Here is a 26,167-nt window from a genome sequence, read left to right as displayed (position 1 = left end):
GCAGCTGCCTTCATTAGAGCTGACTGATAGTTTGCGGGTGACATACTTGTTGAGACTTCCAGTGCATTCGGGGCTTGTTTGTGCGCACGCTGACCTTGGCCCACTTCATCCGAGGGAGTTTGGAAAAGGGAGTTTATTAAAAAAGATTACACGCTGACATTTCCCTTGTTAGTGCCGTGTTCCGAGGTATATCCTTCATTTGGGCAGAGTTTTTGCAATTTTTTTTTTAATGACCCGTGTTGGCCAAGTATTACTTGTTGTGCAAGCGTACACTTTATTGTTCTCAGAAACTTGATAAATAGTAAGAATAATAGTCAGAAACTGTGTTTTCTTCCAATATTTTATTTATAAAATATATAAATGCACTGCGTTGGAGACACATGCAGATTGGAGTGTGAAACCATGAGTTTATTTATTTATTTCATTTCCTTTTAAAGACAATATACAGCACACAAGTGAGCATTCTGGAGTTTACAGAAGCTGCTGATTTAACTTCACACTTCCTTGGCAGGTGACAGACAGCATGTGCACGTTTTTTAAGGATTATACAGACAGCATGACACAAAAGGCAATACATAGAATTAGTTTTATTTGAACACACACCAATTAGTGATAGTGAATTTGACAGGTGCACCCCAGCCCTTGACCCCTCCTGGGATTTTGAATTGGTGACCCTCCTGTTACAAGCCCAATTCCTTTCCTCTTGGCCATTGGCTACCCATACTTTCAGACATAAGCCCTGTTCCATAAAATGTATTGTTCAACATAAACATTTAATGTTTTAAGTTGAAAATATCAGACAGAATAAAAGCCGGGTACTGTAAATGACTGTTCTGTATTAAAGTCAGCAGTCTGCATTCACAATGAGAATCCAAGTGAAACAGCAGTTCTGCTGAAGTCAGTTTCACCTCTACTTAAAACCCAGTTTCACATTTTCATTTTTGTACCTTCAAAGAATAACGATTGCCCCGTTGTTTTCTCCCGAATATGAACATGCTTAGAAAAACAAAGCGCCCACGCTTCATCGGTTCCTATCTACCTGTCCAACGAAGATGACCGCAGTAATATGAACCTTGTTATTGTCACTCTCTCCATGGCCGGTGTTTTGCTTGAAACTGGACACTGCCTGTCCCCCACAATGGTGGCAACCTGGTCTACACACACACACACAAACACTCTCTCATCTTACTCCTGTTTTTCTTTTCGCCATCGTAGGCCCTTTGTTTTGTTCAATTCACCTGAGGTTCCTGAAATAATGAGTCGGCACATCTGTCTGGGGAAGTACAACAAGTATCGGCACATGTCACACATGCACACCCGTACGTACGCACACCCACCCGCCCGCCGCCTGTTGGCAGGTTGGCAAACAGCCACATCTCCACCAAGCTCATCAAACCCCTCATCAAACAAGGAGCTATTGTTTCACTCGCCCTCAAGAGGTGAATTCCAACGTATCCGTGCTTCTAATTTTAACGCCTGTAGTTTGTAATTTGTGTCATTATTTCAACATCGCGCTTTTCTGCACAACCAACAATACACACGTCTTTGTCTATATATTTGTTTTTTTTATCTTAGTTGCTCTTAACCCGTTGAATAGCAAAAGGCCATTGTTCATTACCTTACTTTGTTTACTTGCTCTCAGGTTAATGTAAGCGCTTTAAAATCTAATTGTGCAAATCTGTGCTTTTAGCATTGTGAATAAATACATGGGAATTTAGAAGTAAGAAATTAAAGAATACAACTCGTTATGTATCTGTTTTGTCTTGAAGCATTTGCATGTTTGAATTCTGTATTGGCCTTTGTAAATCAGGCAAAATAATTCATATTTAGCTGCCACCTGAACAGAATTAATATCAACTTAATGTCACGTATAAAACTTTTCCTTGAAAGGCATTACCAGCTTCTACACCATGTTGTTTTCAACCACAAAGATAAACACATTTTTCATTTATAAATAGCCTGCGGCAAGATCAAAATTATGTGCATGCATTTTATGCAATCTGCTCTTTAGGGTCTCACTAGTTTTCAGCAGATAAAGTAATATGTCCACGATCATGTTCATCGTAGAAAGCCTCGGGGATCACAAACCAGTTATTTAATTTGGAACTTAGTGAAGTAAGAATATTAAAACACACACACACACACACACACGGACAAAAGCTCATTTATCAGAATTCACTTACCAATCCATTAAGTATCCTGTGTCACATGACCCTCTCTACTGCACACATACGTGTCCTCAGTGTGTGGAAATTACAGCCGTAATAAGCACTTGAACGGGAACTCTAATGACAAATGTCATTTGGGGAATTCCCATTTTTCCCGCTTCTCTTTCCTCGTCTCTCATACATCACATCTTAATTATTGTTGCTCCTAATGTGTTTTTTTCTCCTTTTTTTCCCCTGAAATTTACTCTGTCATATCTCAAGATAGACAGAGCACCAGGTAATTATGTTCTGTCACAGTTGCCATGGAGATAATATCTACAGTCACATGATGGCCTCCCAAGGTGACCAGGAAGTGGTTTTTACGGCGACGTTGGGTGGTGGGGGTTACGGGGGGTGAAAGTGGCAGTTGTGTGTGCAGCTCCATTCCTTGATTTATGGATCGGCTCTAATGACATCATATTATAACGGTGGAAAGGGTAATAAATTAGATATCAGCTAATGGAGGACAAGGCACTTTCTTTGTTAGCCTCCTCTCTCCTCCTCTCTCCTCCTCTCTCCTCCTCTCTCCTCTCCTCAGTCATGTGTACGCAGGAGTTTGTCTGTAACTTTAACTCAGTTAAAATTGGTGGTTGTGATTGTGTGTTATCACCAACTGTGTTGCTGCAAATACAAAATAAACAGGTTAGTGCTACAGTCGGCAATACAAAACCTTACATTTATGCATCTTTAACACACGGTTTACAAGAAGACTCTGATTTTTCCAAATAACAGACCAAAATGGGTATTGCTGCATTTAGGCATCCATTTTATTTCAGTTCATTTGAGCAGTTTTCTGCCTGCGTGTTACACTATTTGATCTCAGAGACTGGGAAATCCAGCGATGGCTGATGTCATGTTTTTGTTTCGTTTGTCCCTAAGGCATCAGGGGATTTCATCATTGTAATAGAAACCACACACACACACACACACACACACACACACAGAGTGCATTAATAGTGAGCGTTCACTGTAGGTATACTGTCGGTCATAAAGCGATTGACATCCCTTTGATCACAGGCCTGGTCTTTCTCTGAGGAATACATGTGAGAGGATTAAGACGCTTGTCTTCCACTGTGGTTTTTTTTGGGTTTTTTTCCCGTGCACCAATTAGTAGAGACAAGCGCGCATGTTGTGTGTGTGTGTGGTTACAGTCTGTCGTAGCTAGTGTTTACATGCAGCAAAGCAGTCTAGTCTAGTTTTACTTTTTATTTAGTACAGTACTGGTGCTCTGTGTGAGGCCTATGTGGCGAATAACAAATGACTGTAGCAGTGTGTAAAGTCAATTTAAAATCAGAAGTTCACTTCAATATTCACTGTGTAATCGATATGTTTCATTGAGCTGTGTGAAAATGCACCGTAAATACATGTACCTCTCTCGATATTAGAGATTACTAGGAATCTTATCTCTTCTGTGTTTTATCTTGTTTTACAGACGGTCGGAGGACGAAGTGGACATGGACAAGGTGACAGCCGCCATGGTGCTGACCAGTCTTTCCACCAGCCCACTGGTCAGGAGTCCGCCTGTCAAAGTCAGCGGTGAGTATCGTACCTGCTCAAACACATTATTAAGTGGATATACTTATGCTAATGTATGCTTAAAACTTAACGGAGGGAAAATAAGTCTTTGACGTTGATGTATTATTATTTCATTCATGACTCCATCACCAAAAACCAGAAAAAAAAAGAGTACGTTGCCCTAAGTCAGACATTTGTCTGCTCCGCTATAAATCAACTCTTCATTCCCTCGTGGCCGTTATCTTGTGAATAAGTGTGGAAGCTTGAGGTTGATAAATTGCTGCCACCTGCTGTGCTTTAAGGAACCTGTCAAAAGAAGCGGAAAGCCTGGATTTGTGCCACTCGTCTCCGTGGCACAAATCCAAAAAGCACTGTTGCTGCAAACACATGCAACTTACTACATGGTCCGTGCAACCGACCGACCAACCAACCAACCAACCAGCTGTTCATTCAACCGAGCAAACATGCAGCCAACCCTCCAACCGCCGCACGCACACGTTATCACAGCAGTCAGGTGTTTAATGATGCCGTACGTTATGTCACTGTACAGATGTTGGAGATCATGAAGAGTGTATTTAACACAATTTAACACAAGTTAAACACAAGTTTGAAGCCAACATCAGTGTCACAGTCAACTTTTTTTTTCCCCTCACTGTCCACCATGTAATAATCTGATGGAATATTTTAATAATCTGCACTTAACTCGCGTTCAAAAGTGTTGGTCAGTAAATTAATAAAACAATAAGTGGCTGATTATTACTTATGTGGTTATACAATTAGGTTTTAAGATAGTGATGTAATCAGTGTCAACGTAATCAGTGTTATTTGACTGTATGTAGTTCATATTTAATGTATACCTCATTGGTATGCTAAATGTATTATAAGTGCATTAAACCGCAGACCCAATGATCAATTGGACAATTAAAGTAAAGTCATTTTCTGTATTACTAGTTATTATTCAAGTGTTATGTTTGATCAGACCGAACATACAGGCTGAAAAGAATGGTTTGTTGTGGCGTACATTGAAAATAATTCTTATTCACATACAAACCAGACAAACAGCTGTTTCCTAACCCTAAGCTTTATATTAATGATGCACTTCCTCTCTTATATTGCACACAAACAGCATTCATTCCTACTCTGACTCATTCACCCTGTCACAAACGCACACTTTTACACACACGCTGCCCAAAGTCTTCACAAAGTGATATTCAAAAAGAAACTTTTCTTTCATCTACAAAACAAAAACGTTGGAAAGGTCTCAGTGGAATCACAGAACGGGGAAGTAACCTTTCTTTTCATGTGTCGCTACCAACAGCTGCACTGTGGGGCTTCTGTTGTGTGAGGTGCAATTAAATATCTATGAACTTAATTCAAAATTTTGATCTCCCATCCCTGACTGGGGAGCGCCCACATGTTTTGCTGCGGTTGAAGCGGCTCCAAAAACGACCAAATGCTCCTCTTTTCTTCCTCATTTTGATGGTAATTGTGAAGCACGAGCCGATAGATGCTCACTGTTGGTGTTGATGTGAGACTGTGACACTGGATCGGATGTGGAGAAACCCTGAATTTCACATGAATGCTTAGATTATTTGTTATACAATTTGAGCATTATGTTTTTGAAATGTTTTTTGTGTTATTCACAGTTTAATTCTTTTGTTTTGTGGACTTATCAAAACCTTTGAGAATTTGAAAAACACCAGTCAGCATTTTTGAAGTACTTTACTTTAAAAACATTACCGATTAGAAAAATAATCATTAGTCGCAACTCTGAATGCATCAGCATCATAGAGCTGAATCGCTTAATTGATTATTAATCGATTACTAAATGAATTGACAACTATTTTGATAATCGATTAATCGGCTTGAATCTTTTTTCATGATTAAAACAAGATTTCCGATTGTTAAAGCTTCTTAAATGTAAATATTTTCCTAATTTCTTTGCTCCGGATAACAAAGAATTTCATTCAAAGTTAATCATTTTGGTTTGTGGACACAACAAGACATTGAGAAAATAATCGACAGATTAATCATTTGATATCGTTGATATGAATCAGGTGTGTCACATCTAAAACATGGAGGGCAGTGTTCCCTGAGGACCAGGGTTGGGAAACACTGGTGGAAATGATGTAAAATGACTATATCGGGCTAGATATTGGTATCTGTATTGAACTAGAAAAAGGTGCTAATCCTAACCTTGCCCTCCATCCCTGCCTCTCTCCTCTCCTCGCCTTCATCTTCTCAGAGGGACTCAGTGGTTCATGGAAAGATAATGGCTCTGCAGGACCTTTTACCCCGTCCAGCAACAGCTCCTCGGGGGGTTACTGGAGCTGGTCTGCCCCGAGTGACCAGTCCAACCCCTCCACACCTTCCCCACCGCTTTCAGCCGACAGCTTTAAGCCCTTTCGCGTACCCAGCATAGGCGGCGTGGGGCCCGGTCCCGCGGGGCCTGAAGACCCCAGCCTGGACGACCAGGACGGCAGCAGCCTGCTCTTCGATGAGCCCATCCCTCGCAAGCGGAAGGTAAAGACTTACATACCTGAAAGCAAACCAGGGTGAAGGAGTAGTTGAAGGCACAACTTTTAATGGAAAATGACTTATTATACACAAAAAGGAAAAGCCTTATCCAACTAAAGACCACACAGTAAGAAAACAGCTTCTCTTCTCCATCTTCCTTTGGTTTGCGAGTATTAAACGTGTTAATAACAAAAAAAAAGTGCTAAAGGAAAGACAAAAATGACAATGAATCCATTAAACCAGACAGTCTGAGTCTTTGTGAAGAATTTGGCAAATATGTAATTGGTGTTTTACATTTTCAAATAGATTTTCAAAGAGATTGGTGTAATTTAGTCTTTATTTAGAGTGTGAGTATAAACAAGCACAAGGACAGTAATCCAGAGCATTAAAAACAGAAACTGAAGGACAAAAAGTAATTTGTAGAGAATAAAGCATTTCATTTGTGATTGAGCGCAGATATGAAGGTCCCTTCACGATTGAACGCGTTTAAAAAAGAGTGATCAGAGTGAGTTAGAAGAACAATGCAGTTTTTCTGTTTATAATCAACCTTGAGGCTGGCATGTCATTATTTATTTGGTATAAATTCAAAGAAAAATATCAATGAAAGGCAAGAGAATCATAAAGAAATATTGAACAACAAAATAACTATTCTAAACTAAACTAAAACAGAAGGAAATAACGACTCTAGGTGTGAACTTATGGAGCCCGACTGTGACCATGACAAACAAATACAAGGCAGTGTTTCCGTGTGAACCTATTTAATGACGTTTATGTCTGAATTATGGCTCAGTGTAGATGGAGAGCCAAAGGCAATCAAGTTATTCTGGAGAAAGTCTGAACAGCTTTCAAAAATAAAATACACCGCCAAAGGTTTTGCTTTTTAACATCTTTTTTTGCTCGGGCTTTTCAAGCTCCTGCTAAATTGAGCAGTTACCACTTCAATTCTCACAGCACTTTTCTGAGACATTAAAATAGTTGTTGACCTCAGAAATAGTCGGCAGCAGCACTGTGGGATTTTATTTTTTAAATATACTTTTTTAATCCCTCAGGGGCAATTCTTCCTCTGCATTTAACCCATCCTGTACTAGGAACCTACTTCCTAGACGTAGCAGTGAGCAGCCACTCAGCAGCGCCTGGGGGAGCTGGTAGGGACTCGGACCGGCAACCCTTTGGTTACAAGCCAAGTTCCCTTTCCACTGGGGGTGCTGCCCTAAATCAAATACATTGATATACGCCTCATCACATTCAGTGTCGCTCATTATTATACAGATGTATATTGATTTTCCTTCCTTAATTCTCTTCATCTCCTTATTTAGAACTAGTTTGTCATTCACAGCATCATCCGTCTCCCCCTGCTATGACTCTCCCTCTTTTGTGTTCTCTCTCTCTCTCTGTGTGTGTGTGTGTGTGTGTGTGTGTGTGTGTGTGTGTGACCTGTCCACACATGTTCTGTTCTTAATGAGCCCCTAATGATTTTAATACCTGCTAAGGCAAACATACAGATCCTGTATAGCTGCCATGGCTATCCACCAAAAATCAATACAGACTCTTGGGTGAGCTCCACATCAGCACACGGCACTGTACTAATTAGGGGGAATCATCACAAAGGAAGAAACAAGGGAAGGAAGGAAAGCTATAGGGAAAGAATTTAAATGAGGAGAACAGACAGAAAGAGAACATAAGGAGTAACACCATAATATATTGTAATATTGTCACATACTATAAGAAAAGCGTCATAAAATGACACAATTAGTGGTAATTAGTGGAAGGAGCACATAAAACTGCTGTCAACAACATTTACATGCCATTATAATGCCGCAAAGAATCAATTCAGTATTACTATTAGGGAGGGGCATGAATATTTGATTATTTGATTATAAAAAGTCAATTAGTTAATGTGAGTATTTGTCAGTATATTAAAGTGATGCATTATTAAGAGCTTTCTGTCTCTTTGTGGTCTTCCCTGGTCACGTGGTGGAGCTTTGCTTTGAGTCTAGGTCTGAGTGCTACACGAGGGCTTTCTGTCCAACAGGTTAAACATTAAGAACACACCAGGATGTTCCTTGATTATTTTACAGTCTACTGTATATGCGTTGTCAATGTCTCACATGAAATGATCTAATGTGCTGCTGCTCTAGTGCTCTCACGTCTCTCCTGGCCAGACAATAGTGAATGGAGTTCCCATTTAATTTACTGTGAAATGCGTCTTTAAAGGGAATAACACACACACACACACACACAAGACAAAAGCAACACATGGGGACCAGATGATTGTTGTGTATGAACAGGTTGGAAAAATTAATAATGTCAAAATGATTTCAGCCCCCTCAACAATAGCTTGATGGACGGGTGTGGAAGACCACATATGAAGGCTCAGAGCAGGCGAGCTGGGGAGGGCACAGGAGGGAACGCACACAAAGCCTGTCACTCCCCGCAAAAAAACAATGCACAGACTCCGCGGGAGGCCGAGGGTGTAATTACAGTCGACGGATAAAAAAGATACAGGAGCGTCGTCGCATCACAGCCGGAGACGAATGTACTGTTATTTAGCCTCGCTCTGCTTTTAGTTAAATATGTGCTCAGAATGACAAACAAAGTGAATATAAAGCAGCGTCTTTGTCCTGTATCCTGTTATATTTCACATTGGCTTTTTAAATCCAAGCATTTTTTGTGAAGTGACAGTGATTTCAAATCCAATATTTTATATTGCATTTTAAATATGGCTTTTACATCATTTAATATGGCTATAAGTATAGCCATATTTCTCTTAATATCACCACTGTATCGACGATGTATTTCTCGCCAGGCACGTAGGGGCTCGTCTTCCTGCTCCACTGTATGTACATCTTAAATCAGATATACATACATTTATATGTATATATGTATATATATATATGTATATACAGTATATATATATATACATACATATATGTATGTATATAAATATATAGTGAATTGTCACTTCCGTGTTTTTTCTTCTTTTTTTTCTGTGCAGCCGACAGCTTTCTCTTAAACAGAGAATCATGTCAGGAAGAAAGAAAGAACAGAAACTGCTGCATGTCGTCCATTGTTGTCCATTATTTTCCTTTGTGGTATTTATTTTTGCTGATCTGATATGACATCACACTGTTTACATAGCAGCTTTTACCATCCGGCCCACACAAGCCACAATGGAAACGCAAGCCAGATCAGGATGTAGCGTTCCAAACCGCACGGTTGCAAGCTGAACTGTACTGTAATGATCAGTGAGCTTATAAAAGTGTGTTTATCTTCAGTTGAGACAGAAAATGAATACATTTCTGACTGCAGCTGCTGTCTTGTCTTTTCACTACAGAACTCCATGAAGGTGATGTTCAAGTGCCTGTGGAAGAACTGTGGCAAGGTGCTGAGTACTGCTGCGGGCATCCAGAGACACATCCGCACCATCCACCTGGGGTACTCACACACACACCCACACACGCACGCACACACACACACACTGGGTGCCTCAGCTGTCATCCACTCAAACCCTCAAGAAGAAAGTGTCGGGTTATTGGCACATGGATTAGTGCCACTGTAATGACTCTTGTGTTTGGCACCGGTAAGAGGTGACAGGTGACAGGAGCACAGTTGCATTCACTCACTGGCCACTTTATTAGGTACTTAGGACACTTAACATAGTGGGTCAGTGCGGTGTTGTGCTGCTGTGGTCAATCTGCCTCAAGGTTTCATGTGTTGTGTGTTCAGAAGTGGTCCTAGTTTAGTTTAGTTATTGTTGAGTTATTGTTTCTATCACCTTAAACGAGTCTGGCTGTTCTCCTCTGACCTGTGGCATTAGCAGTTTCTTAAATACTCGGACTGTGAAGCTCAGTTTGTACCTCAGCAGGTGATGTTTTATATGATTGGCTTATTTTTATTACATTTTTTTTTAAATGTCTCCTGTTTTCAGGCGTAGCTGTGACTCCGAGTGCAGCGACGGCGAGGAAGACTTCTACTACACGGAGATCAAGCTCAACACGGACTCGGTGGCCGACGGGCTCAGCAGCCTGTCCCCCGTGTCTCCCTCCGTCCTCTCCCCTCCCCCTCTCCCTCTCCCCTCCCCTCTCCCTCCTCTCACTCAGCCGTCGGACTCCCACAGGCCGCCGCAGCCGTCCGACGCCAAGGAGCCTCACGCCGGCGGCACCACCCCGCTCAGCCGCTCTGCGCCCAGCGCTCTCTACCTCATCCACGCGGACCACGCCTACCAGGTCAGCACGTGCACACGTGTGAGTGTGTGTGTGTGTGTGTGTGTGTGTGTGTGTGTGTGTGTACGCACTTACACAAATTAGGATCAATGTACAACATACACGCTCCCACTCAACACGGAGGTGAAAGATCAATGCTCTGTGGATCGATACACACACGCTGCAGCAGCAGCAGCAGCAGCTTGTTTCTCATGCTCTTCTGTCACGCTTCAAACTGATGTGACTGTGTCTCTGTGCACAGTATTACCAAAACAGGGCCAATTTCCTAAAATTCGACCAGTTGGTTAGAAGTAGAAAATACACTAATGTAATACTAACCTTTGATATTTTGCGTTTAGGCGACAGCTCCAGTGTCCATCCCGTCCAGCAGCAGTAACTCGGCGAGCTCAGGCTCCACCGGCTTCACTCCCACCAACAGCGCCAGCTTCAGCATCTCCTGGCAGTCGCCGCCCGTCACTTTCACCGGGAACACGGTGAGGAAACCTCGTTGCCACAAAAAGTCATTTACACACACACGTGTTCTTCTTGAGGATTTTCATGACCGCAGCGCTTTCCCACCTCCGCAGGTGTCTTCCAGTAAAAGCCAGGGATTTGGTGAACAGCGCTCGCAGACCATCGCCGTCCTCTCGTCCCCTCCCAGAGCCACCATCGCTCTCAGGTGCCGGATCTCTTAGCAGCTTCAGTTAGAACTTAACAAGGAAAAATTTGGTGAAAGAAGAGTGATCGTGTTATTTACTAAATCAGGACACAAGTGGTCATGTAGGATGTAATCAAAGCTAAATTCAACATGAGAGTGAGATACCTGTGAAATCTCTACTGATGGTTGTTTATTTGCAATTGGCAATAAAGAATATTTGCCTTCATCATTATGTCTAAAGGTTGAGCTGGTACTCAAACCTTTTAGGGGAAGACCACGGTGTGAATCAAACCTGGGTCACTTTCCCCTACAAATGGTCATGAATTAAAAAAAACGGGCCAGCACTCCATTATAAGGGAGCGTCTTGTCCATTTCAGAAAAAATGCTCTTTGTTCAGTGTGTTTTCTGGCAATAAGTATCCACAGGTGTGGTCATATCTTTTTATAATAAGGTTCATTAGAAAGTGCAGATTCAAGGAAGTTAAGCTGTTTTATTTGTCTGTAAGAATGACCGTGTTACTATTTTCACATCTGTCAATGACCTGCAAGTGTGTTTATCTCCTCTACCACAGTCGGAAGGTGCGCGGCGAGGGGAAGAAGTGTCGCAAGGTGTACGGGATGGAGAACCGCGACATGTGGTGCACCGCCTGCCGCTGGAAAAAGGCCTGCCAGAGATTCACCGACTGAGTGAACGCTCGCCCAACACAGCGGCGCGCGCACGCCACGCCAACGGGCTTTGCTGCCTTCCTCCACAGAGACGGGGGAGAGAGCCGTCCCTTTGCATGCATGTTTGGTTTTCTTTAGCTCTAAAATCCCAACTGTCCACCAAGCTCTGGCTCCGCCCCTTTGCTCAGCCCCACCTATCCATTCCAGCTTTGGAAGCTACCACAGGATTGCCATCCTTGATTCCAAGTACTGTCGCCATTTCCATCATTCCCACTTTTTTGGGAGAAAAACCCAGTGCAGCTAAACAATGTAAAGAAAAGAAATGTTGAGTTCAGTGTTGCATCTTTCTATGTTTTGTAAAGTTTTAAAATGGGAAGTCTAGTCAAAGAAGGGGTCCAGAAAAAAACAGCTTTTTTTTTTGTGCGTGTGTTTTGTCGAAAGAAAAAAAAGAATCTTCACTTTTTTTATCCAAAAGGAGAAAGAGCCTCTTTGTCGCCGTTTTTAAAAAAAAACGTTACACGAACGCATGGAGGCAAAGCTCGCTGTTTTTGTTCTTCCTTCAACATCATCTTGTTTTCTTCTTGACCTTTCTGAGGTGGTTGTTAAATCACCGACATCACCGTTTTTCTCCCGGACTCTCACCTGATTCTGACTCCTGACAGCCCAGAGGGAATGTACAGCAGAGCCGGGGACGTCTGAGCCACAGGTAGAAGGAGGAGGAGGAGGAGGAGGAGGAAGAAAAAGAGACTCACAAGCTGAGTGATCCATGCAAAAAAGAAAGAAAGAAGATTTAAGCGCTCAGTCAGGGAAAGCAGATGGGCCGTGCCAGCAATTTAACACGTATAATCTCAACAAAAAAAAAAAACAGTCACACGCACAGAAACAGGTATTTTCATACAGTCATACCAGGAGGCAGGAACAGTTTTTTTACGTCACTTTTTTAATCCTTTTGTTTTATCAGGGATGTGAATCTAAAGAAAGCAAAAACCAGCAGCTAAAAAAAAACCGGTGGGTGGGGGTGAAAGTGTAAACAGCACTATCTCAATAGCTTCTCTCTTTCATTACATCTTGACAACTTTGCAACCAAAAACTCCTTCACATTGTTCTTTTGTTTGTTTTTTAATCCTGTGTAGGTGCCATGTTTGCCGCTGTTGATGTAGTTTTTTTTGTTTTTGGTTTTTTGGGTTTTTTTTTGGCGCTCCCAAGACTGTTAACCTATCAGCTGCTCACGTTAAAGAGTGTTAAAAGACCTGGAGGCACATGGTTGGCAGCATAGAAACACCCTCCTCCTCCTCGTCCTCCTCCTCCTCCTCTCACTCACTCTCCCAAAGGGAACAAAGTAACTCTGTGTTTACGTACAAACACACACACACACACAGAGGTGATCGTCCCGATCATCTGTTAACCAAAGGAGGAGGAGGGCAGCAAACCAAACAAGTGAGGCACTCGCACTGTATGTGCAGATGACGGAGCACTTGGTATCTTTGACCTGTGGTCACTTTTAGAGAGTTGAATATCTTCCACTGGACTCTCTCCAATATTAACTTCTAAAAGGACGTAACAGTGGTTAAAAAAAAAAAAGAAAAGCAAATTAAGGCTTCTCCCCACTTTTTGAACCCTTATTTGCTCAAAGTGGAGGGGGAAAAAAAATCAACTGGCACTTGATTATGTGTTGTTTAATGTGCACCGCACCTTTTTATCCAAGGTTTGAGACCTTTGACCTTTGAGAGTGATCGGCACGCTGAAGAGGAGATAAATAACCGCCCGATTTGTCGTTTGAGTGTGTTCTTTAAAAAAGGAAACCACAAAAAAGCCAAATTGTTTACAGGTGTTCACTCTGCGGCTGTGTGTGTGTTTAGGTTCAGACTTTACTGGCAGATTTAGTTTTGTGTTCAGTTATTCTCTGCGTCATGTGAAATGAGTTTGAAGGCACACTGAAATATTTATCCGCATCTCTGTCACACACACGGAATTATTCAAAACCAACACCAGCTAATAAACTCACACACAGACGCACACGCCCCAGTTTAAACATTCAGTACTTATGTTATTTCTGCTCAGCTCTTTCTGTTTTGTCTTCTTTCTTTTTGTCCATGCACACACACACACACACACACACACACACAGACGGCACTCTTGTATTTTTCTCTATAAGCTCCGCGGTCGTGATCGTATGCCTCGGTCACGACGTCCACCACCGTACAAAAAGCAGACGGGTGTTCATGGATGAAACTGTCTCTGTTCAACCTTTTCTGTTGTTGTTTGTTTGTTTTTGGGTTTAGAGATTAGCCTTAAAGTCACGCTTTAAAAAGACAAAAAAAGAGTAATTGTGCTTCTTCCATGTCCTTACGTTGATGTTTCTGTAAGAAATATTTAGACCATCTCAACATTCTTTCCGTTTTCTCCATTGTATTATGTGAACGTATTATTGTTTAAGAAAAGACAAATCTATATATACGCAAAAGGAAAAACATGTTAAGATCAAAAAAAAAAGATGTGTTCATTTGGCAGTTTTTATTTTTCTCACACACACACACACACATATATATATATATATATGAATATATAGTAGCCTATACTGTATCAATTTTGTTTTCATGTTCTGCTGAAGGAATTGTTTTGTTTCTGACTGTAAGAGGGAGACACTTTCTTTATTTTTCTCCCTGCAAGCTGAGCTTGTTCTGTCGTTTTCAGTGAGAGTGACCCGCACGCTCCCGCCCAGCACTCCGTCACGTCACGCTCGCCACCGCTGCCACAAATCCTGCCTTATTTCCAAGTCTCTTCACCAACTTGCAGACATAGTTCCATGGACATGTCTGTGTGTTTGTGGCTCGTGAGCGTGAGTGAGGGAGTGAGGGAGCCGCGGGGGAGAAGTGGGCGCTCTCCTGACCCCCCCCCTGTGTTACTAACCTTTATCAAACAGCCTGTTGTATTTCCCTGTCGGGGCGTGAGCAGGTCGAGTCCACTTCCACTCCTGGAAAAAACAGCAACACTTAGGAGTTCAAGGATGTTTTTCCTGGGTAGAGACCTCAGTGGCCACATGTGGCTCATGTTTGATTTCTTTTTTTTATAATTTTTTTGTAACTCCATGCACTTCCCACTGCCCTTTCTCCATCATTGTGGTGCTACATGTTTGTGTTCAGACCGTAGACTGTGTACTGAAATAGACGTAGTCTCCCTGGGTTGCAAAACATACTCTCATTTTTTTTAGAAATGTGAGACTCTCAATTTGACCGTCACGTGGTTAAATTACAGTCACCTGCAACCACGTGTTACCAGGTGTCAATCACACTGGTGTCCTCACATGCTTTATGGTGTAAGGAACTCACTCACTCATCTTCTGCCGCTTCTGCCGATCTCAAGTGGGCTGTACCACTAAAATAATAGCATCATGACCTATAAACAACAAGAACTCCAAACACTTCCCTTTGTTTTACATTTAATGACGCATCATTTTTTCAAAACATATGAACAAAACCTGAAATGTCTTGAGAAAAATGAGTGCAATTTCAACAAGTTTACCATTTACACCTGTGCATTACAACTTACAGGTCACAGTGAATCTACAAATGCACAAAACAGTTAGCCACAGCTATCTATTATGATCATAATGGGAAATGTTCACACATTCTTCCTGTGGGCCGGATTGGACCCTCTGGTGGGCCGGTTCTGGCCCACGAGCCGTACATTTGACACCCCTTATTTAGAGTGTCTAATTTGCATAATCCCTCAAATCTGCATGGTTTTGACTGTGGGAGGAAACCCACACACACACGTGGAGAACATGCTAATTTAGGAACATAATCTATGACATTGACATGTTCTATTGAAGAAGACATGAAACTGGGAGATGTTTTCAAAGTGAGTGAGAAATAGTCTTATTTTCCCCTTCAAAACTGACTTTGTTTTCGCAACCAGTGGAGTCGCCCCCTGGTGGCTAACTGCTACTTCCGTCCTACTTGGTGGGCTTCACTCTTCAAATGAAGACTACGCTCATGTTGTTGGTACACAGTCTATGGTTCCGACCATCTCTTCCGTTGGTGTGAGGCAACATCTGACGGCCAACCTGATCTTTGTTTTTGTTACATGGGAGCATCGCCAGGCAGCTAACGACAAAACAAACAAAGAAGAAGAAGAATAAGCTCTCTTTGGACGCCCGTTTTAGGTCATTGTTGTCTTGATCCGATGGCTATTTTCTAAAGAAAAGTAACCAAAATAAGCTACACTCCTCTCTAAAGTAAGATTCATTCAAAACCGTCCATTTCGTCTCAGATCAGTGAGGAATTCTGGGATTTGTTCATGTGGTCCCGTGACACAGAGCCGGCCTTAAGCATGAAGGTGCGTTCAGAGACACTCAGCCCAGGTCTGTGTTTGCATACTGTACTGGACTCTAGTGTACTCTAGTGTACCGTACTGGTGCTGTGGCCTCGGCACGGGGAGACGTGGTGATGCAATATAATCCCCCCTCATGCGGTGCTGTTTCTCCCAGGTGTCCTCTGATCATACTAACTCCATTTGTACACTATATGTGATGCTGTAGAACATGAAAATAAAAAAAACAATGCTCAAGTCGACTGAGTGTCCCAACACGAGTTGGTCAGGGGGTCGCCCCAAAAATCTTTCTTTCTTTCTTCTGAGTCCTCATCGCTTTTTGTGGTTTTTATTTTTGTCACTCCATTTCCTCGTTTCTGGGGTTCAGCGACGAGGAAACTGAAAATAAATCAAGTTACTATTCAGTTTCTGTAAATGTTTAACACTGGGCCTTTAATTAAAACTACAGTACAGTATAGTACAACATTATTATTACAATACAATAAGTAGAAATCTGCAGAGTATTCACTGACCAAATGTGTCAAATAGAACCAAATGAAATAAAACTCAACATGATACAGATTAAGTTTATTAAGACCTTGTAATATTTATTCTCTAAAGCTCCAAAGACAAACAAGCCCTGAATTAAAATTATCTTTTGTCATTTAAGATTCCACAGTGTTTGTACGAAAGAGTATTAGTAACACATGTAAAATAAAAAATATGAAAGAAAATATATAATAAATAATTAATTCTGAGATTAAAGAAAGTCATAATTCTGAGATCAAAGTCATAATTCTGAGCTTAAAGTAAAAATTCTGAGATCAAAGAAAGACAGAATTCTGAGATCAAAGTCAGAATTCTGACTTTAAACTCATAATTCATGCTGTTTTTTTCTTCCTTTCTTTCAGTTGTTTTTATATGTGACCCTAATAGTCTTAAATTAGTTTTTTGTAGTTTCAACCAAACTCACAGTCTATACACGTATGAAAACGTTACATAAACATGTGGAAGCGTTACAGGGACACGGTGATTTAATAACCCTAATTTATGTCTCTCTTTATGGCAAAACTATGGCTCACAACACTGGTCATTCGGCTCCTAAATGACCAAACATGTCAAACGGTGTCGTCCACAGAATCTGATCACTGGACTCTTGGGTCTGCAGGGAGCGAGCGAGCGGCTAAACGTGAACACAGGGTCATAAACGTGTTCGTGCAGCGGAATAAAAGAGTCACAACATGTGGTCTTGAGGCTGATATGAATACTCTGTGTTTTTCCCTTTTTCCTGCAGATAGAGCAGCTCTGTGTGTGTGTGTGTGTGTGTGTGTGTGCGCGGGCTTTTGTTGATTCCCCGTCTCTTTCTCCTATTAAAGGCCCGAGTGTTCAGCTGTGATTTATAAGCGGGATAAAATAAGACGGCGTTAAAATCAACTTTTGAGTTATGAGGGATCCTGTATTTACATCACACACACACACACACACACACACACTGACACAGCCAGTGTTGTTTACAGCACTTCACGCGTTGACAGTTTTATAAGAATCTCCGCTTCTTTCTGCGTCTAATCAGATCAATATTTCATACGCGACAAGACTTGTTTGTGACAAGTGGCGGACGCTTATTATATCACACCTTATATCATCCACGTGAAGGTCAATATATTATATACATTATATACAGATTAAGATGCAGTACAGTTTATCTAAGCTACAGTGTCGGCGTATCAGTGTATTCATGTGAAGTTCTCGCTAAAGTTCCTACTGTAAAAAAAGTGACTGTGCCTTAAGCTGTGGATAAAACGTGTGAGCCTGCTGACCTGCAGTGGGCTGGCAGCAGGTGGCGCTCTATGTCAGAAATGTGATTATTTCAAAGGTCCAGTGTGTAAGAATTAAACCTCTTTCTTTTACGCTTAAAAAGTGCTTTACACGTCACTGGTATAAAACAGCGTTACGGCAGTTTGGCCCTAGTTAAGGAGGTAAAATAGTCATGGAAAACTGCTCGTAGTGAGTTCACTTGCCCATAATCTCTTGTTAATGTTACACACTGGACCTTTAAATTGTATCTGAAAGTACAAAGAGAAACTGGAGTGTGCGCCTTTGACTTCACCTGAGTCACCCGACCCACACTCTGGACACTCTGTAGAGGCCAGAACCCACCAACTGTAGAGCTAGTTTCCGTGGCAACCACGCTGATTGACAGGTTTGTGCGTCTCTGTTCCTGTCCATCACCGCCGGAGGAGGAGGAGAAGAAGGAGCCCTTCCTTCCTTCCTCTCTCCATCCTTCCATCCTTCATTCATTCATTCATTCATTCAGGAATGTGAAGGAGGAGGGTTGAACACAGGCTTCTGCAAACACTCATGAGTTTTTTGTTTTTTGTTTTTTTTTTCCCTTCAAAACACCAGTTGAATAAACCTGAGGTGAAATCCTTAGCGCGTGTCTCCAGAAACGTCACAGGGAGTTGTGAATGTGCCTTTATGAGCGTATGAGAGTTTTCTCGAGTGGACCTCAGCAGTCAATCACCACGTCATGTGTGGAAACTCTGTGTGTGTCGCTGTGACACGTTAAAAAAAAGAAGCCACAGCACTGATGAAGGAATGTCTCTGGTGCTGTGCTTGTCCCGAGTTCTGCTTTCTTTCTTTCTTTCTTTCTATCTTTTTCAAAGACACAAAGAAAAGTATTGTGCGTTCGTGGCCCTTTTGGCCCTTTCATGGTTCTGGAGAGACGTTTGTCTGAAGGTGACTTTTCTACTCTTTGCTGTGAACTCTTGTTTGTGTCATTTTGTTATTTTGTTTTCCCAAACCTTTTGTTCAAGGTTTTTTTGTAGATGATGTACGTGAAGAATCTAATGTTGTCTAGAAATGTTTGGGAAATCAAGGAAGTTTCTTTTTCTTTTTTTTCTTGTTCATGTGAAACAGTCGACGAGAGGATCCATTTTTAGTGCGGAGCTGCTAATTGATTTCAGCGGGAACCTGAAGAGGCACGACGTCTGTGTGAAGGAGCAGCAGAATAATCAGGAGTTTAATCACACACACACACACACACACAGAGAGAGAGACGAGAATTCTATTCTAAGAGAGTTCAACTCAAGTCGTTCGGGGCGTTTCGCACCACGGCTCCTTGAAACTGGATCGTCTCGTCGGCCGTTTCATTTGATCCCAATCTTAATATTGACCTCAAGAACTCAGAGACAGTCGCACTGGATTTTTACACTCTTTTTTTCCACACAGTCTATACAGTACTATGCTATATGCTCTCTGGTCCAACCTGTATTTTTTAACACTGCATGTGCATGCAAATAAGGAGTTTATTGAATTTATATAAATGTGCTCTATTTGTGCTGTGGCGGCCATGACGGTGGTTTGAGAGCAGCCATCATAAAAAAAACTATCCTGGCTTTGGTTTATGAAAAGAAATGGACCTGTGGATCCATGCTGGCACAGAAAAACTCTCTCCGTCCTTGTTGTGGGAGGAAGACAAGAGTCATGAAAAGTCCAAAGTATAAAGTCTCATTTGTCTTCAATGACCCCACGATCGCTCGAGTGAAAAACACACTTGAAATTGATATTTTCCATCTGTGTGTGATCAGGAGAAGTCTCACGTCATAGTGCAGCAGATGTTTTACCCACAAAGTGGATCCATAGGCACAAGCATCTCCTTCTCTTTGTCTTTTATTCTCGACAGTGGCTGCTCTCCGCCCTCACGAGGTCGTCCACAGTGTGTCATGTTTTCTATATCCTTGACAGCCTCTTAATGTAAATGCTTCATGTGTGTTTTCCAGACTTTGTAAACTAAATCGTAGACGCAACGCATTGTCCGTGTCCAGATGTGTTCACAGACGCCGCTTTCCGTGACGCCGGCGGGGGTTGGGAAACGTTGACACTACTTGGTGCGACCTGAAGAGGGGGGGAGGATGTTTATCAAGGAGACCCAGGTTCACGACCCGGGTCGGAACAAGGGCCATTCTGCATGGAGTTTGCATGTTCTCCCACAATCCAAGAACATGCAGATTTGGGGATTCGGTGAATTGGACACCGTCTTTATATGTGTCCCTGTGATGGACTGGCGACCTGTCCAGGGTGTGACCCGGCCTTTCGCCCTATGTCAGCTGGGATTGGCATCAGCGCCCCCTGTGCATTCTTGCATTTAGTATTGACATATATATAACACCTCTTTATACGATTAGAAGACTGATACCGCTCCTGTGATTCTGCAGACCCAGGTCACACGCTCCACGTCCACGTCCACAGAGGTCTCCTCTACTCGCGGGTTCTCGTTGCGGCAGTTTGAGTCCGCTCCCTGTAGTACAACACTTTTCGGTCCAGTTGTTGTTGGCATGCTCGTGTCTGGGACAAAAGAGACAATGAAGAAGATGGTAACCATGGAGACGTGCTTGCACTCATACTGTTTGAGGCACTCTGCCAGTAGCAACACACAAACAACTCAGCACTTGCAAGGACATACTGTACAAATCGGGGCTAAAAATCGTCGGTTTTTTTGGTACTTTTTTTATTACTTTTTTTAAGCCATCCTCTTTTAGAAACCTTCCTAGAATCAGGAGAACTTAGCTGTGCCTGGGGAGCAAATGGGGGTTGGGTACCCCAGCCTTTTGACCTGGTAGGGATTCAAACTGGCAACCCTCCAGTTACAAACCAAGTCCCCTTTCCACTTGGCCATGGGCTGCTGGAAATGTGAAGAGGGGCCTTTGTGGACACAGAATGTGGAAAATATGACCCGGGTCTAAGGAAACAGACGTGGCGACAGGTCATTCTACTAATTTGTTGTGTTTTATTGTGAGAAGTCATTTTGACTTTTAGCAGTAATCTACGAGTAGCACAGGGCCTCACAACGAGGTTTCTGAGCGTAGCGTTGTTGCAGTGAACAGTACAAAGTGTAGACGATCATAGAATTGTAGAAATGTAGTTCCCACATAAGTTGTCATGATGCCTCCTCTCAGCTCGTGGCCCCTGGAATAGCCTGCTTTCTGTGGCCCCTGTTGCAAAACCCCTATATTAGTCCAAAAAAGTTTAAATAAAGAACGAGTGCAGCACAGGAAATTCAAGAGTCCACAGTTCAAGATGTTTGTAATACATTATTACCCGCACAAAAATCATTACGAATCATTAAATTTGTGAAACTCCTTCTCGACAGCCGGGATTAGAAGCAGATGTTGGCCGCTGCCAGTCACTGCCGTTCCGTGCCTCCACAAAGGCCAAACTAAACACTCTCACCGTGCTCCGGTGAGTTCCCTGAAAATGAGTTGTCTCGCCGCTTCAGCGTCGTTCGCGTCGCGAGTTCTGATCCAGGAATAACAAGCCCGCAGAGAGAGAAGAGCGGAATTATTTACTGATATCTCAGAGTCTGTCAGCTCTAAAAGGAATACTTGTCTCCCCAAAGCCTCTCGGTGCCAAGCCGCTAGTTTTATATTCATGTGGAGGAAATAAGATGAGCTCCAGCTTGAGTCTCTGCTTCCTCTGGGTCATCAGGAGTAATCTAATGTCTTCTCGTGAGCCCAGCGTTTATCATTCTGGACTGAAAGGACAGAATGATAGGAAGCGGCTGATAGAGGAAATTGGGTCAGACAGTTTGGGAGATGCAAGCTGTTTCTAAATCAGCAAGCCCTTTATTCAGTATTCACTATTAAGGACAGACAGTTGCAGCATTCATATCAGGCTGCATCATTTATCGTGTCCCATAGAAAATAAGCCGTCGAATGTGCAGCCAAACATCTGAGCTGCAAACATTTGTCGTTCTCTTTTATCTTTCATAGAAAGCTGTTGGGCAGGACTTCCTCTGGTGTTACACCACCCAGACTCCCCCCCCACACACACACAGTTAAAGGTCCCACTGTGTAAAGCCATCATTGGGGCGATATGTTACTCAGTAGCTGCTCAACATATGTCCCCGTGGCTCCAGGTCCCATCCTGTCATGATGTGAAGAGCCGTTCACCATCGCTCCACACGCCGCTGCTCCAAACGCACAGCTCTGCCAATGTCGTGCCCGAGCGTGTGTGTGTGTGTGTGTGTGTGCGTGAACTGTGAGCTGACGCAGTGTGTTGCCAATGACCACCCGAGGTATGTCCCATCTGCTCGATGTTGCATTGACACCTCGCCGTTGTTTTTCTGTGTGTGTGTGTTCAGCGTAAAGCATAAATGCACATGCAACAATGTGCAAGCTGTCATATCTCATACATTATCAGGTGGAAAACTGACAATGATCATAAACACTGGAGGCTGCAGAGCATCATTCTCCATCAGTTGACCGGAATGAAAAGTAAGTGAAGGGCTTTCACGTGTTTATGATGCTCGACTCGAGGTCACATTACACCTGGCTTACGTGTACTGGCTTTGTGACCTGGTGCAGCACCTGTGCTGATCCTTAATCCAGACCATCGGCCTTGTTCAGACTGCCAGGGGAAAAAAAAATAAAATTTCAAACCACATATGGAGGCAGAAGAAATCTGATTTGCACTCGTTAGTGTGTTCAGACTGAGACGCATCATTAGCAGAAATCAGATTTTAATTGCATTTCTGCTCCATGACTTTCTTCATGTTCTCCCCGCGTGTGCAGGGGTTTTCTCTGGGTTCTCCGGTTTCCTGCCACAGTCCAAAAACATGCAGATTTTGGGATTAGGGAAATCCCTGTCCTCCAGGGTGCACCCCGCCTTTCACCCTATGTCAGCCCCCCATGACCCTCATGTGGAGGATAAAGCGGTAGAAAATGGATGGATGGATGTTTTAGAGTATGCCGTCATCAGCTGGTCATCCAAATCTGATTTGATTTGCTTGTAATGAGCATAATTACCTGGTGTTTTAGTAAACACAGCCATTGATAGATCCTGGTGATGCAGACTGAGGCACAAGACTCAAGGCATCATTGAGTGAAGCTCGTAAAAAAAAAAAAAAAAAAAGAAGATGTTTGGCATCTCAGTGGCACACAGGGAGCTGTTTAGATGGACGTATCTCCGCCACTGAATAATTGATGAGAGACGAGAAGCAGCACATGTACGACAGGCTCCATCTGTGACCTCAGCCGATAACCATCAGTCAGCCCGTGAAATCGCAGCTTCCCTTCACCGCGAGGGCGCAGGAGGTTCAGAGCAGTTGGACGGAAAGAGGCTCATATGGATCGGTTTAGTACAAGCAATAGTGGTTCTTACTCAGACAAGGGATTTCTCTGGTCACAACAACAGGGTCTGGCTAGAAGAAAAAGCCTCCAGTTACAACACACACTTTGCACCATAGCAATAACGTCTCGAATGTCTCCAGTCCAGTGGTCACTAAAGCTGTTTTTCACCGTAATCACCAAGAACTGATAATAGAAAAAAGAAACACTCTACATACACTTTTATTTTTGAAATAATTTACATTTCTGACCATTAGAGCTCTGGTAGCTAACGTCACACAACCATGGTAATACTCTCTGACAGGAAACAACGCTGTTCACCTCTATAGATGTACATGTATATACCTGAGAAAATATTGAGCCCTCAAAGTAACACCATGATCTCCACAGGAGGCAGATTTATTTATTCCCAATAAGATCATTTACTCTCTCATCGTCCTCTTCTTCCTCACATATACTTCACACACTGGTATAGTGACATTAGATTGAGATGGAGCGAGAGATAAGGTGACCTTTATTATTCACTCATTTTCTACACACTCTGGAACAGTATTTCTGATTTTCCTCCTAGGACCACCAGAGGAAGCTTGCGTACCACTGCTGGTACACGTACTACAGTTTGAGAACCGTGGCTCTAGACAACATGTAAATCCAGACAGGTCAGGACACTGAATAATCTGGAATAATGTTGTTTCTAAACTCATAAAAAGTAGCATTGTACAGGCCCTCACAGCTGCCACCAGCAGGTGGCGCTATATGCCCTGGACTCAGTTGTCATGTGCTAAAGTGTTTTCCGCACACGTGGGAAATTTTGTGTAGATCGGTGAATGTACGGCAAACTCACAGGGCACTTCCTGTTTTTATTGCAGCTAAATTAAAAGTGGCTGATTTCCTGTTGGGGGAAGTTTATGTCCGTAGTCGCGTTCAGGGTCGGCCTCTTGTGTTGCGTACGAAGTTTCGAGCAGATCGGTCAACGTACGGCGAAGTAGCGGGGCACTTCCTGTTTCATGGCGAATGGTGAAAAGTCGCCCAAATTCTGATGGTTGCCGTGGCCACGCCCCTTTTGAATCTAAGAAACCTTTTGATAACGTTTCATTTTTTTGATGTGTTTAGTACAAATTGACGTGTTTTTTGATGTTGCGACGATAAACGACTTCCTTCATTTACAACTTTTACAAAACATGGAAATCACCAAGATGGACGCCAAATTCAAAATGGCTGACTTCCTTTTGCGTTGAGGTCATGGTCGCCATAGACTTTTTTGTCCGTCTTGGGCTGTGACATGTTTGTAGGAAGTTTGGTGAAGTTTGGTGCAACTTAGTTTTGGCTTTCTGAGCCATTTTGCACACCTTTTATGTATTTCACTTCTTTTATACAATTGTTGTCCAATTGTTTATTGGAACAGGTTTTTTTCTTCTTTTTCAACTTTCTAGCTCACACATATGAAGCCATGTCGGAAGTGAATGTTTTATTTCTGCACATTTAAAACACACACACACACACACACACACACACACACACACTGAGCTTAATGCACAGGAAACACGAGCACTTGCAATATCTGCTGTGACAAGCACTATACTCTACTGACCAATAATGTTTTCTTTTCCACAATGTGTTATTTTCTCCCAGGAGAAGCATTAATGCACTCTGACTGTTAACTCCTGTATCACTTTTATTTCTCTGATCCAGTCTGATCCTCGTGTTGTAGAAATTGCCATTGTTCCTGTTGTAAAATGGTGTTTGCTGACAGTAAGTTGTTGTTGTTGTCGTTTGATTCGGTGTCTGGTTTTGGAACTTTTCTCCAGAGACATTTGTGAAAGTTTAAAAAAAAAAAAGACTCTGGAGACATCAGGTTTTAACTGAATAAAGAGCGTTTTTTTTAGCCACTGTCACCGTGTCTTTCCTCAAGAGCAAGAAGTGAATGTGTTACTCTACGAGAGGGAATTCTGAAGAAGCACAAACTGTAATAAACAGAGCATTTAGGCTGCTTTTTACAGCTATATACAGATTTTTTAGCTTATATACAGATACTATAAGAATATGCAGTATAGAGTGTCTTATATCGTATTTTTTTTAAATTTTCACCAACTATAATAAACAAACCTGAGCAAAAATTACTAAATTTTCTTTAAAAATCAGATTGAATTGGTGAAATTTGGAAATACGTCACAGTTCAAGGTTCGCTTGGCTTGTTTTTATGAACAAAAATAAAATAACAACTAAAGAAAATAGACTCAGCAACACATTAAAACGTGGAAAAATGCATTAAGTAAAGCCTGAAGATGATTATTAAATGATGTTATATATGGAGCCATATATTCATTTGTATTTTCTGGGTTTATTCTTCCTGAACACCAGGGGGCGTATTAGTGAAGGCAGAGGCCACAGGACGTCACTGATCACAGGTGTTGCTAATTTTAGGGAAGCAAACCGTTTTTGACTGTGCTCGGAAAACACTTGTGGGGTTTGTTTATGGTTTAAACACTTTGTATGGAAAACTTATAAATAAATGCAGTTTGAGTTTAAGTATAAGAAAGTTTCGGGACCAGTTTCTCCGGCTGAAAGTGGGACTTAGTCACGACATTTAGGTCAAAAACGGCTTCATTTTGGACCATCGGGGAACATCGTGTGTTTCATTGGGAATCACCGAGGTTCGTCGTGGGATACATCTCGACTGCATCGATCACCTGCTGGAGGTTTTTACCGGAGCTACTGTGGAGACACCGGGACATCAGCATCAGCCACCGGGAAGTCCGAACACCTGAGCCGGCCAGCGTTTGTGGTATGTACAGCACTGACACAAATAAATATGTTTACACACACACACACACCATATGGGCGTAAATTCAACGACGCAGAAGTGTCGGCACTTAAGGGGAACGTTAAGGGGAAATTAACTTGCAATTAATGTGTAGTGCGACTACAGTTTGTCCACTGATTGTTTTTTGTCACACTTCTTGAT

General features: G+C 42.4%; 1 protein-coding gene across 2 annotated transcripts in view; it reads left to right on the top strand.

Moving 5' to 3' along the window:
* Window positions 1-12,167, top strand: part of znf704 (zinc finger protein 704) — a 40,554-nt gene extending 28,387 nt beyond the window's left edge. For both annotated transcript variants that reach the window (XM_058618543.1, XM_058618542.1), the window contains exons 3-9: window positions 3,640-3,743; window positions 5,968-6,245; window positions 9,574-9,674; window positions 10,168-10,465; window positions 10,801-10,935; window positions 11,029-11,120; window positions 11,671-12,167. In XM_058618543.1, the coding sequence (XP_058474526.1) occupies window positions 3,640-3,743; window positions 5,968-6,245; window positions 9,574-9,674; window positions 10,168-10,465; window positions 10,801-10,935; window positions 11,029-11,120; window positions 11,671-11,785 (1,123 nt within the window). In that variant the 3' untranslated portion in view covers window positions 11,786-12,167. The remainder of the gene's footprint in view (window positions 1-3,639; window positions 3,744-5,967; window positions 6,246-9,573; window positions 9,675-10,167; window positions 10,466-10,800; window positions 10,936-11,028; window positions 11,121-11,670) is intronic.
* The last annotated feature ends 14,000 nt before the right edge of the window (window positions 12,168-26,167 follow it).

This window comes from Solea solea, chromosome 20 (genome assembly GCF_958295425.1).
Source record: "Solea solea chromosome 20, fSolSol10.1, whole genome shotgun sequence".
NCBI classification, from domain to species: Eukaryota; Metazoa; Chordata; class Actinopteri; order Pleuronectiformes; family Soleidae; genus Solea; species Solea solea.
The sequence above is the reverse complement of the archived record's forward strand: the minus strand, read 5'-3'. Positions and strand labels throughout refer to the sequence as shown.